Genomic DNA, 15,955 nt, shown 5'->3' on the forward strand with positions numbered 1-15,955 from the left:
TCGTATTTTGGTAGTCACAAACGGACGTGCAATTCCCAAAGGGGTTCGTATATCACAGAGACGTGCGTACGACCAGCTCTATATTATAATGACCAGCTCTATATTATAATGTCAGCCAGCTGGGCGTGAAAATCCCGAGAGGTTCATTTACATTGCTCCACGCCCCAGTTTGCACCATAAAAGGCGTGAACCGTGACTCAGCAGTTTCTCTCTGATCCAATCTGGCCATGGCCCCGAAAACAAAGAAGAGAAACTTTAGCGAAAGCGAAATACAAGTGCTCCTGGATGGCGTTGATCGCCGAAAACGTATTCTTTTTAGTTCTGTTTCCCAGGGCATTTATAATTTGGACAAAAAAGGAGCGTGGGCCGAAATTACAGCCCATGTAAATGCGGTCAGTTCCGTGTTAAGGTGAATATAATACCCAGGCCCACAGTGGAAACAGGCTTTTTGTGTTCTGCTGTTTTAGCACCATAATCATACCACTGTACCAAGGTTATAATTGTGGATGTTTCATTGTAGTTTAGTTTTGGTTCGTTTGGAAAATTAATTTTAATTAATTATTCGTTTTAACTTTCTTCCCTTTAGAATAAATGGATTAGGATTTCATATCCCAAATAGCTGATCATTAAATTAAATTATGTTCGTTTTAACTTTCTTCCCTTTAGAATAAATGGATTAGGATTTTATATCCCAAAAAGCTGATAAATTGACCCCGAAAAATTAGTGCATTTTGCGTACAATTTCAGTTAGTTAGTCAAGCACGCAATACAGTGTTTCGTTGATTGTTTGGTGTTTATTTATTTATTTTTGAGTTAAGGAAACCTAATTTGAGTGTTCGTTATTTTTTGAGTTTTAGTTCACTATAAGAACCTTGCACTGTATTTGCAAACTGTTAATAAAGTATTACATCAATCAAAGGACGCCGAAAGAGGTTAAAAAAAAGTGGACGGACATCAAGGCCTCGGTGAAGAGCCGTATGGACTGGATGGCAGGATGAAGAGGAGCAGAGAGGAAGATGAGGAGGAAGATGATGCACAGAACCCTGCCAAGAAGAGACCAGTCCAACCCACTGAATGACTGTCAGGGACCATTACGTTGCACCTTCGCCCCACTTTACACATTGTAACCTTATGGTTACTGTTTTTTGTTTTTTACAACTGTTTAATAAAAAACGGTTTTATTTTTTCAAAATAAAACTGGAGGGGGGCCGGACACGGCACCATCACCGTCGCCCTTCGATGAGCAAGTTAGCGCCATCATTTGTATGTAGACCACTCTATTTTTATTTTGATCCATACCTTTACATTTGTCCCATGATTTGACTATTAAACTATTCTCCTAATAGGAGATGTGGCTATCTCCGGCGTCCCCTCCGCGGAGGGAATGGACACGGACGCCATGGGGGCATCCTCGACCGACAGTATGTAAACTATAAATCCTAATCAACCCATTCTAAACCTGACAACTGGCCTGCTTCTTATTTGATAATGAGCACCAAACTATAGGCTGTACTCCCTTCAAGCAGCCTCGCTTGTTGCATAACTAAATGAAAATAAATTGAAGGGGCCAAGATAAATAAGGAATAAAAGCTCATCAAATAATTGTGAACATTTTTTATTCCAGGTGAATTTGATGAATCTGTCCAGAGCCACAGCTCCGCTGCTCCTCCTCCTCCTCCTCCTCCTCCTCCTCTTCTTCCACCTCCACCTCGAACCCCAGCTGATGATGGTGAGATGGCCAGTATGTCAAGTGACGATCAGCATTCTCATCATCATCATCTGCCCAATCATCAATAACATCATCATCATCATCACGCCGATCATCAATCTTATCAACATCACTATTAACACCACCACCACCATCTTCTGCTGCTGCTGCCGCCGCCGCCCCCCCGCCATCCTCCTCCTCCTCCTCCTCATCATCATCTGCCGCTGCTGCCACTACCTCAGGCCGGTCAGGAGCTGGCGCGCGCACCGCGCCAGCTCCTGACCGGGCTGAGGTGGTGTCAGCAGCGGTGCTCCGGAATCAGGAGCTGTTGCTGGCCGGCGGTGGAGCGTGTTGCTGCAGCAGTGGAAGAGATTGCAAGGGCGCTGAGGCGGGAATAAAAATAAATGTAAATGTTTAATTTGCTTGTGTGTCTATGCATCCTTACTTCAAAAACGAGCAATTAGTTGTTGGCGCAGTGCTAGTGCTGCCCTGTTGTCCTCAATAGGTGGGTCCAGTGGCATGTCTATGGGTGGGGGGATTACATCTGGAAGGGGGACACCATGGCGTTTTGAAATGTTGTGGAGGACACAGCAGGCCATGGCAATCTTGCATACCTGTTGGAGTAGATGGGAGCTAATTAATAGACTGCATACATATAATAGCATATGCCCACTGTTTTTCAGGTCTTGGTGTAATGTGGAGGTTATACTATACATTTGTATTTCATTTTCATACCTTTTCGGGCTTGTAAAGGAGCTTTCCTCCTGCTATGTCGAGGCACAGCCAGCGGCCTTTCAGCACACCGATTGTGCGCTCCACAACGGAGCGTGTGGCCACATGGCTGTCATTGTAAGCCCGCTCCTGTTGGGTCTGGGGGTTGTAAAGGGGGGTCATGAGCCAGGGAGCCACAGCATAGCCTTTATCACCTATGGTAGAGCTCGGATAATGGTTAGCCATGCGATCCGGTGAATTGAATTTGCATGTAGCCAAGTGAGAGGAAAAGGCACAAAATAAGCAATTGGATAAACACTCACCAATGAGCCATGCGTCTCCAGCAGCCCCCTGTTCAAGACGCATGCCCACACTGCTGTTGTGTAAAATGAAGGAGTCGTGGCTCCCGCCCCCCCAACGGGTAACTGCATTTAGTATGTTCATGTCAGCATCACATATGAGCTGGATGTTGAGGGAGTGATATCCTTTACGATTGAAATATGGGAATGGGTCTGGAGATGGCGCTTTGATGCGCACATGAGTGCAGTCTATTGCTCCAATGGTGTTGGGGAAGCCGGCGATGTCGAAGAAATCTTGTTTTATTGGTTGCTGTTGTTGAGCTGTGTAGGGGAACTGGATATATTGCGGTGCCAGGCGGATGATGCCATCCAGCATGTTCGGGAGCGTGCGGCTCAGGGACGCCTGAGAAATTCCAGATCTGTCGCCTACCAGCCGCTGGAATGACCCGGTGGCGAGGAACCCCAGGCTGCTCAGAACTTGCACATGTGCAGGGATGGCATGATTCCTGTTATAATATAATAATACTAATTAATAATAGGCATCAATTTGATACGTGCACTTTACATTTGAAACATATCTGAAACTGCTGCATGCCATAAATAGGCCACAACAATCGACCTAGACATTACATTTGAAAAATGTTTAATTATAACCTGTTTGTTGGTCGGGTCAAATATGGCTCCAGGGTATCACAGAGCTCCATCAGACTGTGCCTAGGGAGACGAAAGCGGCACCGGAGCCACTCGTCACTCTCCTCAAACATATTCATGCGGTCTTTGAAGACGCGCCGTCCTCTCCCCATGGCTTGGTTGGCCAAATGCTCTAACAGTATTAAATCTGCCATAGTGCTAGTGCCCAGTCTGAGAGCCACCCCAAGTCCTTTATATAGCACCATTAATCACTTTGAACAAGCTGGTCATGATTAGGCCTCGGCCTATTTTATTTTATTTTATTTTAATGTATTTTTTTTTTTCATATTTTGTCTTTTAAAAAATGTGTTGACACAAGTTGGCCACATACATATTTTATTTGAGGTTTGCCACTGTTGTAATTGATTTTGACATGAAGAATAAAGCATTCTAAAGACATACGCACATTTCAGCCCTGGTAAGACAGCCTCTGGGCTGACCTGAGAACGTGCGCACCTGACGCACAAAACACAGAACAAAAAACCTTTATGAATCCGACTGCAGGTGTAGGATTTGTCCTAAATGCCGGTACGTACAAAATATGGTCGTAAATCCCTTTATGAATCGGGGCCCATGTTACTAAATACTATACTAAAAAAGACATCTGCTTGGTTGTTTCCAGTTTTTTGCTCTGAGGACAAGTCGATCCTTCTGGACCACAATGAGGTTGCTGTGCCTCAGGGGAAGCCGGTGGTGGATCAGGAGTTCCAGGGAAGCGCCTTCACAAGCAGTGAGTACCTCGTGTACAAAGAGAGCCAGTGTCGCATGCGCTTCCTAGCAGAGTCCTGCAACGGGCCGGGTACCCGCGGATACCCGACGGGTACCCGCGTTTGACGGATGAAAACGGGTGAAAATGTTACTTTTATAAGATCACGGGTACGGGGACGGGCGGTACTGAACTAATCGCGGGCGGGTATCATTTTATTGTGAAAATCAGAGAGCACTGTTTCCGCCCAAACAACGTAACTTGTATAACTTAACAGCACAACCGCATGGAGCATGTTGGACAGTTATCTTAACTCACAAAAACACATTGAACATCCTGTTAAACCTTCAAATTAAAAGTATCTGATGACATAAACAACGACACATGTTTGCTGCGTAGATGCGCGTTCGCGCGTGGCTTAAGCTCGCTCCTCCGTCTTCACTTGCTTTCTGTACAAACCTGACCACTGAATGTAGCACTGTTGTTGAAGGCTGCTATCTTTTTCAACACACTTTTCAATAGGATTTACATTTTACACGGGCAAACGGGCGGACAACGGGTCGTTTATTTGACGGGCGGGGCGGGTCTGGTTCGTATTTTGAAATTATCACGGGTGACGGGTCGGTCTACGGATCTGAGTATTGACGGGCGGGGCGGGCGCGGGTTCTCAAAATTGGACCCGTGCAGGACTCTGCTTCCTAGTGGCGCTAAAAATGTAGTTCATCTCCAAGTGTCCAAAAATGTTATCAATAAAGAAAGTTCTCTTGATGGAAATATGTTTATTTTAAGTACTCCATTTTTTTACTTAAAGGTCCTATGACATCAAGCTCACAATGTCCGTCGTGACGCTTGTGAGCTTGTAGATCAGCCATTTTCTATGCACGATACCGTTGCACAACCAACTATAATTCCGCACCAGTCGATGTTTGGATGGGAGTGTTGTCAGTTGGATGGGCACTTACATTACAAATCAGTGCAATTCACAAGTGTTACAAATGATGACTAGGACTTATTTTTGGACATATCTACTCAAGTGTACACTGTATCCATTTGTTCAATTGTCATTGATGTGAAGTTGTGTGGAAAAAGAACGGTCCTGTGGTACTGTACTAAAGTTTTTCTTTGATTTACAAACAAACATGGAAATAACAGGTTTTTTTTAAATAAACTGGGAACCTGGCGTTTTTTTGTGTCTTTTGAACTTGAAGCATCCCCACTATTCTTAACTTTTACATGAAGGGAAAGTATAAATAGTTGGGTCTGTATAATACCGTAAAATGAACGTTTTGAAATACTGAAAAGATATAACATTTTATTTTTCTATACATTTGAATAGTTCTATGCAATTATGAAAACATTTAAAATGTTGTAAGATAGAGATCTAATATATCTAGTATAAAACCACATTCTTAGCAGCTGCTGAGGCTTTTGTCCATTGTCCCCACTCAAGAGATTCCAGTATGACCTTACTGCAATGCTGCCATCTAGTGTCTGAAATGAATACTTTCGAGACCTGATTTGACCCTATACCGTAAGGTGATTTGTTTATGACAGATCCATTAGTAGGCCTACTAAACAAAACCCAGTGAGTTTGTAATAAACATAGATACGGTAGACCAGTGGTGGAAAAAGTACTCACATTTTTAACTTAAGTAATAGTATCAATGTAGCAATGTAAAAGCCCGGAATTAAACATTTACTTGAGTAAAAGTATTGGTATCAAAATGTACTTAAAGTACCAAAAGTAGAAAGCACTCATGCAGAAGGTTTTCAAATGTATAAAAATCGTTTTAAAAATAGCAGATCTGCAAGCTCACAATGCATCGCATCGCGACGCATTGTGAGCTTGTAGATCGGCTATTTTCAAATGGCCAAAATGTATATATAGGGCTGAAGTGGTTAATGTATGTTTTGTAATAATCAAAATATAGCTACAAAGTAACTAGTAACTAAAGTTTTCAAATAATTGTAGTGGAGTGAGTATAATATAATAATATATTATAATATTTGCTTCTGAGATGTAGTGGAGTAGAAGTACTGACAATTGGAAATACCCCAGTAAAGTAAAACATACCTCACAATTGTACTTAATATACTTCAGGAAATCATGTGCTTAGTTACTTTACACCACTGGTTAAGTGGAATTTATTTGTATTGCTTAAGAGAGAGGGCAATGGATGTTCTTTTAGGGCAGTGGTTCTCAAAGTGGGGTAGGATCGAGGACCCCCAAGTGTACTTAAGATGAATCTTGAATGAAGTTGTAATTATAATATGAATGATCTCAGATGGATTTATTATCAACCACCTTGAGCAAGCTGTTTCACCAATTTCCCTCCTCTTCCAGATTTGTTTGTGACAACTGTCTCAAGAAGTCTGGCAAAACAAAGAAAGAGAACAAGTTTTCAGCCAGAAGTAAGTCTGGTGTATTATGCATAATGTTAAACCAGTGATCCTCTTAATAACATGGGCGGCCGAAGTAATCCCTTAACACGTTTGTGTTTGTCAGGGCTGCAGACTACCAGGCTGGGCACGTATATTGAGGACAGAGTGAACAAGTACTTGAAGAGACAGAACCACCCGGAAGCAGGCGAGGTGTACGTGCGGGTGGTGGCCAGCTCCGACAAAAACGTGGAGATCAAGCCTGGCATGAAATCCAGGTAAGTGTTTCAAATGCCGTTGTGTGTCCTGTCCCCGTCTTAGACCATTTTGTAAAGATCACAGGATGTTTTCCTCTTCTAAGAAAGATAGTCCGTCATACTGCTTTTTCTATTGGTGCTTGGTAATGTAATATGACTTTGTTTTGCAAGCCGTGTATGTTACAGTCGATCCTCATAACAAGGGTTATTATAGTTTAGCTAAAACTGAAGGGAAGATTTTGTGTGAAATGAAAAATTGAACTAAAACTAAATCAAACTAAATAGAATTGCATGTAAAATCATCTTCATTATAGTTTTTCCAGCATCATCATCATATGATGGTGGAAGAATTCTTTTCAGCTTTTCTAAATCAAGTCTTTGATTGATTGAATACTTTATTAGACAGAAATGTAAAAAGCGCAAGGTACTGTCAGACATTTGGGCTAAAAGAAGAACAAAAAAGTCCTGGGGAATTTCCTCATAGTTATACTATACACTAATAGTGTACCAAATAATAAATAAAATAAATCTAAGACTAAAACTAAATAAAAAATTAACTAAAAGTACGTATGCTCTAGTAAAACTAACTAAAACTAAACTTAAATCAAACACCAAACTGAAAAACTAAATAATAACTAAAACTATTACATTTGTTCTATCAAATACTTGACCAGTATCCAACTATCTCCTGTTCTCCCCTTTGCACAGGTTTGTGGACACGGGCGAAATGGTGGATACCTTCCCTTACAGAACCAAAGCACTTTTTGCATTTGAGGAAATTGACGGGACGGACGTGTGCTTCTTCGGCATGCATGTGCAGGAGTACGGCTCGGAGTGCCCCTTCCCCAACACCAGGTAAGAAAAACCAACAACCCAGAAAACTATGGTGATACTGGCACACCCAGCCAGGCGGGATGGTCTTGGGGATTGAATGTAGGTTTTTGGATACGCTGCCACGTTGTAACCTGTTCTCCTCCCTGTGTTCCCTGCAGACGGGTTTACATATCGTACCTCGACAGTATTCACTTCTTCAAACCCCGCGGGCTAAGGACTGCAGTCTACCATGAGATCTTAATAGGGTACCTGGAATACGTAAAGAAACTGGGGTAAGTGTAAGAACAACGTGACGATCTTTGGCCCTATTTTATACTTTGTGGTGTCAACGGTGTTTGGAGTCATATGTCATAGACCATGGGTTTTCAACTGGTGGTCCGTGGACCACTGGTGGTCCGTGAAGGTGGTCCCTGACCATCAACAGTGTGATGACGTGATGATGACGCATCAATGTTGTCAGTTACTTGGAAGTCGGATGTCAAGAACTTCCACCGAAATGGGAGTTAGAATTTCAAGGGAAACTGTACCTGTTTACCTGGTTGAGTCATCATTAGTAGGAAATGTGCCCATATCAATCGCATGTGCTTGCTCATACATATATTGCAATGAATCAGTTAACATGAGTTTAATATGGACGGTTAAGAGAACAGAATAAGGGCAACCATGGGAAAGGAATGGATCAGTGGTTCTCAATCTTTTCTGAGCTCTGGACCACTAGCATATCTCAGTTAAATAATGACTGTTAAGGGTGTTCCAGGGGGGTCCCCAGTGAAATGTGTTAATATAGCATCAAAATCAGTTTGACCACTTTAACCCTATTTATAATTGGGATATAGCTGATCTACAAGCCCACAATGCATCACACTGTAATGAATGAGAGCATATGCAGATCTGTTATTTTTTTTGGGGAAAAAACTTGAATTGTGGAAGAAAAAACATATAAGTGAATCATTTTGGAAAATGTTAACCCAAAAGTGTAGTTGCTCATTTGGGCCTCCTTCTTAATGTTGTGGTTCTAACAATTTCTTGTCAAGGACCATTTGTCCACGGATCCCCCCATCTGAAAATATTTTGTGCCACGGCAGGGACCCCCATACAAGATTTGTGTTGTTAAAATGTTTCTTCAAGATTTTCTTTTGTTTTAATCTTGAAAAAGCAGATCTACAAGCTCACAACGCATTGCAAATCTTCTCTTATGGGGGTCCCTAGCACAAACTATTTAAAGGTCCTATGACATCGCCCGAAAATATCATGTGTTATACTGTACGTCACGTGGTCTCTATGAAAACAGTTTAAAAACCGCGAGACGTACAGTGGCTGTTGTGGCTCTGCTGATCTGTCCTCTCGCACTGTGACTGCATGAAACAGACCAGGACAATGAGGAAGTGACCTATACATAATTTGTCTTTTATTTGTAAATATGGTTATAAAAAATATATATTCCCCTTCAAATCTCTTAGTTTTACCAACATTGTTCATGTGAAGTAGTTTATTTATGCTTATTTGTTGAATTGGTAAAAATCGCTATTGTTTGAACGCTAACATGGCTCTCTGTCTCTCCGAGGGGGCTCTCAGCTCTCCTCGGAGCCGCTCAGTGTGCCCTCTGGTCGGGGGAGAAATGGAGACACGCATGGCGGGTTCGTGGCCGTCATAGCTTGTTTCTAAACAAACTATTCATTATTTTATTCATTCATTCTTCGGCATCGTTGGTTGATCATCTGCGTTACACAAACAGTAAGCCGAGTGAGCGTAGTTCATTCACAACATTAGCCTCATCACGAGCCATACAGTAGCTGCGGTGTCGCGGTGCGGACACCGCAGCTATGGCTGCCCACAGGCAGTGCGTCTGTGTGGATTCGTATTGAGGTCGCCAGTCTCCACTATGTTGGTGGGGGTGGCTAGGGTTAGGGCTGTGTCACCAGCAGTGTTGCCAGATTGAGAGAGAAATAAGCATCTATATATAGAAAATAGCCGTTCTACAAGCTTACAACCATAGTGTGGAAAGACTGGTGATGCGATATCGACACCGTGTTATATCAAGGTATACAGCTATATAATGCATTGCCTATGCTATCAGCATCAGCTATTAGCTGATAGCATAGCAGCCAATAACTATATAATGCTTTCAGCTGTAGCTGATAGCATAGCAGCCAACAGCTAACAATACCATACCAGCAACAAGCAACGTCTCGTTCCATAGGCTATGCTATGCTATCAGTTAGCAGCTAACTGTTAGCTCATAGCATACGCAAATCTACAAGCTCAAAGCGCCTCATAACGCGACGTGTTGTGAGCTTGTAGATTTGTTATTTTTCATTTTGCGCCGTTTGCTAGGAAGCGTGAGCTACTAGTAGCTAGCTGATGGCATAGCATAGCCTATGGAACGACAAGTTGCTTATTGTTTGAGTTTTTTAATAATTAAATAAATAAATATATGTATTTAAATAAAGGAAGGATAAAGATGAGACACGCTAGCTCGTTCCTGTAAAAGTAGACGTGTCTACCATCGTTAGCTTGTTAGCTTTAACGCTAGCGAACCATTACTCACCTTTCAGTAAAAGGACTTGGGCCTTGAAAAAATCTTCCGCCAGAGAACTTGGTACACAACAGCAGTATTAAAGTCGTCTGTGTCGACTGGCTCAAAGTCTTTGATGTCTTTAACATCGACTATTTCTTTGCAGCCGTCGTCGATGTATAAAAATGACTTAAAGTAAATCATGTGTATTTAAAGACCAAATATATATATATTTAAAAAACACGTATTATTTATATATTATATTTATATTTACATCTATTATTTATTCATATTTTTAATAAACTAAAGAAATCATATAGTTTTTGTTATTTATCTGACCCTATTGCTTTCTGGAACATCTCTGTTGGTTCTGTTGCCTGTTGCCATCGGGGCCACATGACCGGCTGTGTTGTGTTCGTCTACTCTATGTGCAGCCTGAGGTTTCTCCTTAGATGAGATTCTGCAGGCTGGCTCATGATGACATGAGTATGAATTCTGGGGTCCATGTTGAGTAAGAAAAACCCCAGGTGTTGGTCCAAATGGATTAGTGGCACTCCAGAAACATGTATGTTTGATAATCAGGCTTAACCCATTAAGACCAGGAACGCATTTGTGTGCCAATCTGTATTATGTTATATGTTCATTTTGAACTCAAATCTTTGCTTCTGGGGGTCCCTAGAACAAAATATCTTTAGATGGGGGGGGGGGGCTTGGTGGCGTGATGCCGTATCATTTTTGGGGTCCTTGACATGAAAAAGGTTTGAGAATCGCTGATATTATAGCAATATAAGTTTTTGTTTTTGTTTTTAAACTGTTAGGATTTAGAAGATATTTATAGAATCCCCAGAAGCAAATATTTGAGAAACATTTTCATGATTTAAAAAAAAATAGCAGATCTACAAGCTCATAGCGCGGCACTCGCACTATGAGCTTGTAGATCTGCTATTTTTTGAATAGCCAAAGAAATCGGAAAATGACACAGATGCGTTCCCGGTCTTAATGGGTTAAAACGGGTGTAACGGTAGAACCCATTGATGTGTTTGTTTGGGTCTTGGATATTTTTTCAGAGGTCGTATTGAACTGCTGTGTAAGATGCATCTTATCTATATGGGATTTGAACCCATGCTGTTATCATTACTGGTCTCTGTAGTGCCCCATCCTTCATCTGTTTTTCCCTACCCTCTTCCTTCTCCACATGTACATTCTCCTCTCCCTGGCACCCCCTAGCTGACCAGCCCTCTGATCAGCAAGATGAGTGAGGACAGCGGTAAGCCTGCTAAGGTAAGGTGCTTTGACACGTCTTCTGATGGCTGCTGCTGGATTCTGGTTTGGATTGGTGATTTCTTGTATCTCTCAGTTCGGCAATGTAGAGTGTCCAGGTCATCTCCATTCCTTGTTTGGCGACCAGAGATCTCCTTCCTGAGGCAGGGTAGCCAGTTTCTGAAGTTGGACTTAAACAGCTTCCTGGCAAAGTCGAGACACAGTTGAGTGCGCCTCTCTGCTAGGGTGCACAATGTGAGGCTGCGGAGAGCCTCTGTGTATCCCGAGTACCTCCGGCCAAGTATGATTTTGCAAGCCCGTTTCTGAACTCTTTCCAGTCTTTTTGTCTGGTCAGCAGTTAAGGAACTGTGCCAGACTGGGACTGCATACTCCAGCACCGGACGCACATAGCCTGTGTAGATCGAAACCAATTCAGGGTCTTTGACCCCAAATTTCTTCAGGCGACATAGGACGAAAAGCTTTCTATTGGCTGAGGTCAACATATAGTCCACCTGGCTGTCCCATTTCAAATCAGCTTGAATGGTGACCCCCAGAACCTTTACTGTGTCACAGACTTCTAGTATGTTTTGGTCAATGGAAAGTGTTGGGAGGGCCGGTTTTTGTCTCATGAAAGTGACATGTACAACTTTGCATTTTCTTGGATTGAGTTTCATTTTGTGCTCGTTTACCCAGATGTCCAAACCATTCAGGGTCTGTTGGAGGGTGCAAGGTACCTTGGGCCTCCACGACTGGGCCATAGTCATATCATCCACATATTTCCAGTGGTTTGGTCCATGCTGGAGGGCACTGTTAATCAGTGCGAGGAAGACTATAGGCCCTAGTACGGTCCCCTGTGCAACTCCACATGTGGGATATTCCCAATCAGACATATCTCCCTGGTAGCGCACTTTTTGCTGCCGGTCAGTCATGAAGCTGCAAATCCATGGAATCAGACCCGGTCTCACTCCTAGATCAAGGAGACACTGCACTGCCACTGTGTGGTCTACGGCATCTTGTGAATTTGGTAGGGATGCACGATATTGGACGATATTTTGTCTTTACCTTACTCCCGTTACACAGCAACTGTGATTGTGGCTGCAGAGGCAGACTTAAATAAATAAGAAAACGGTGCATTGTTATTAGGCAACTATATTGCTATTGTTTAGTTAGTCATTGCTGCAATGTCAAGGAGAGAAACATGTAACAATATTAGATCATGTGTTGGTGACGGTATCATTACCCAGAAAGCTTGCAAGTACACATTATAAACTATCATGTACTGTCAATGTTCTTCCTCATGAAACCAGAACACAAATGACAATGAATTGAAGACTTTTATTTCTAATGCAGCAGCTGTATCACAGCAGATGATCAATTCCCAAATACTACCAGTGAATGTGTACAGTATGTAGTCAAAGATTGACCAAAAATAATACATTATACAGACATAAAATATTTGACTAAATATTGCCACACCGTCTACAGAATACTGTCAACACACACTGCAGTGTAGCTTGAAAACTACAAACAAGTGTACTTGAGTTCATCCCGTCAAGATGGAAAATGGAATCTCAATCTAAGGATCTCCATGGTAGTGCCTTGGCCAAATACATTAACAATTTGAATAAGACAGAACACAAATCATTACTAATTCATCTAAAAATTATTTTGGTGTCCTCCCCATACAGTTACAAGGTGTCAGAAGAGATGGAGCTGCCTCCGGGACTCCTACAGGAGATGGAGAAATAAGATTAAGACCAAGAAAAGCGGCAGTGCAGGGGGACGCACTCCGAAATGGGCCTATTCCGGGATAATGTCATTCTTGGATCCACACATGGATCCAAGAAAAACAACCAGCAATTTCTGCCGTCCAGGTCAGCATGTGCTTAATGAAAGAGATAGATCGAATGTCATTGACACTGTGGGGGACATTCAGTTGTCATAGCTGTAACTAATAAATGTTTGAACCTCACTTTATAGAGAGCAGTCAGCAGGCGGCCTTTGATCCGAGTGCGGACCTGTTTGGCACTGCTGAAAGTGGTAAGAGATACACATCAGTCATGACGGTTTACAAATACAACAATCATAAAGCTGTACACAATCAATTCTCTAAACTTACTTTATAGAGAGCAGCCAGCAGGCCTCCCAGTCCAGCCAGGACTCGGAGACGTTCGACACTGCTGAAAGTGGTAAGAGAAACATATTAGACACGGCTGCTTACAAACACAACAGCAAACTATAAAGATGTACACAATAAATGTTTGAACCTTGCTTCATAGACCGCAGACATCTCACCAGACCTTCTGCCCTTCACTTTATTGCTGAACATGGTAAGATATTCTGATGACTCACTCGAGCCAAATGACGCTTTGGTAGAGGTTTGTGTTTTGTAGTAATGTAGCTATATGCAACTCCTAAACGTATATGTGAGAAATCTTCAACAGTTGCTCTGTTGCTAGATAATCCAGAATAGTCTCCCCATTTACACTGCACAAAGAAAGAGGTCTCAAATGTAGCCTTTTCACACAAGCAAATGTAAAAATGGTTATGCCAATGTCTAACATTACAACTGTTAAAGACATTCCGCCAATATTTTCAAAATCCCCCATGGCAAGGGTTTTATCTAGTCATAACAAATTGTAGTTATTATTTAGTCACACGCTCTTGTAACTTTTCATTGGTTAAAATACTTAACCTAATACCCACATACAGAATTAACCACTTTCAAATTTTTCTAAAACACGTTGTGAGCTTGTAGATCGGAGATTTTTGAAACTTTTGTGTGATGCTGTAGTATGACAAAGTAGTAGGTTTCTGCCCGACAGCAAACAATTTACTCTTGTCTTCTGTCCCTCTTCTTTTCCCGCTATTTTCAGGCTTCACGGGACAAAACTGTGAGCACAACATCGACGACTGTCCAGGACACAACTGTCAGTTTGGTGGCGTGTGTGTGGACGGTGTGAACACCTACAACTGCCAGTGTCCACCTCACTACACAGGTGAACAAAAGCTCACTTTACTAGCTATAGCTATGTGATTGTCAAGGAAAAGAGCCTCTTTGAGTATAGTTTTAACCCACTAAGACCAGGAACGCATCTGTGTCATTTTAGATTTATTTGGCTATTCAAAAATAGCAGATATCCAAGCTCGCGCTATGAGCTTGTTAGATCTGCTATTTTTGAATAGCCAAAGAAATCTAAAAATGACACCGATTATTTCCCGGTCTGAATGGGTTAATTGGTTAATATGTTGGCCTACCTTTTTAAGTACCTTTAAAAAATTAAGATAAATAGCGTAAAAGACATGTCATTCACCCACGACTCTTCTCTTGCGTTATTTCAGGCCAGTACTGCACGGAGAACGTGGACGAGTGCGAGCTGATGCCCAACGCGTGTCAGAACGGAGGCACGTGCCACGACACGCACGGCGGCTACCACTGCGTGTGCGTCAACGGCTGGACGGGAGACGACTGCAGCGAGAACATCGACGACTGCGCCAGCGCGGCGTGCTACCACGGCGCCACCTGCCACGACCGCGTGGCCTCCTTCTTCTGCGAGTGTCCGCACGGGCGCACAGGTAGCGATAACAGCCTCTTAAACTATTCCACTTATTTCACATAACAGACACATGGTGAACATGATAGAGCAGCTGCTTCACAGCCTTTTTTCCTTGGACCCGAAATAATTGAAAGGAGTGGTCACCCAAAATAAATCTTATTTTCTATCAATTACACACCCCATGAAGCATTGAAATCTTTTACTTTTTGTCGCATTCCTAAGAAAATAATTTGATTAGTGGCGGAAAGATGCCAATGTCTCCGGTAGGAGACTCAAAGAGTCTCCCTTGAGTCTCCTACCGGAGAGACTGCCGTTCATCAAATTATTGGCCTAGGACGACAAAAACAAAAAGATCTCCATGAATTCAATGCTTTATGTGGTGTGTACTTAATAGAAAATAAGTATTTTTGAACTACTCCTTTAAAACCTGTTTTCTTTATGTCAAGTTGGACTGATATCACATTGAGAACATAACAGGCAGACAGTGGATAAAAGCAAGTTATGAAGTTATGAAACGGACATGGCCTCAGTCACCTGTCTGTTTGGCTCCTTGTGGGCCACAACGGGGGGCCTCAGCTTGAGTACTACTGTGGTAGAGGATCTCAGTTAACACAAGTAAAACGTACTGCTAAAGATCCAGAGATTCAGTTTGTATCTGCTGTTCTTCCTCTCAGGGCTGCTCTGTCACCTGGACGACGCCTGCATCAGCAACCCGTGTCAGAAAGGCTCCAACTGCGACACCAACCCGGTCAACGGCAAGGCCATCTGCACCTGTCCCCCCGGCTACACCGGCTCGGCCTGCAACCTGGACATCGACGAGTGCTCTCTGGGTAAGTGCTTACTGGGAATCGACCTGTATCCCAGGTCTAGGGATGGGACGATAATAGTTATTATCGTTTATCGTGCTAAAAAACGCTCACAATAATAGTATTGCACAGATTTTAATTTTTTATCGTGAAATTGTCCACCGTCATACACTGAGATCATTTCACCTTTGCCGAGCTGCTAATCCGGTACCACTTAAACCCCCTAGATCTCT

At 42.5% G+C, this 15,955-nt stretch overlaps 1 protein-coding gene across 1 annotated transcript; it reads left to right on the forward strand.

The window, feature by feature from the left end:
- Positions 1 to 6,399: 6,399 nt before the first annotated feature.
- LOC308082993 (CREB-binding protein-like) lies at positions 6,400 to 7,878 on the forward strand (the record flags this gene model as incomplete). Its single annotated transcript, XM_080425071.1, has 4 exons — positions 6,400 to 6,526; positions 6,621 to 6,771; positions 7,459 to 7,605; positions 7,743 to 7,878. The coding sequence occupies 4 exons, from the start codon at positions 6,400 to 6,402 to the stop codon at positions 7,858 to 7,860; spliced, it is 543 nt and encodes a 180-aa protein (XP_080281197.1). The 3' UTR covers positions 7,861 to 7,878.
- Positions 7,879 to 15,955: the final 8,077 nt, after the last annotated feature.

The sequence above is a fragment of the Gymnoscopelus braueri genome (assembly GCF_963280865.1).
Source record: "Gymnoscopelus braueri genome assembly, chromosome: 3".
NCBI lineage: Eukaryota > Metazoa > Chordata > Actinopteri > Myctophiformes > Myctophidae > Gymnoscopelus > Gymnoscopelus braueri.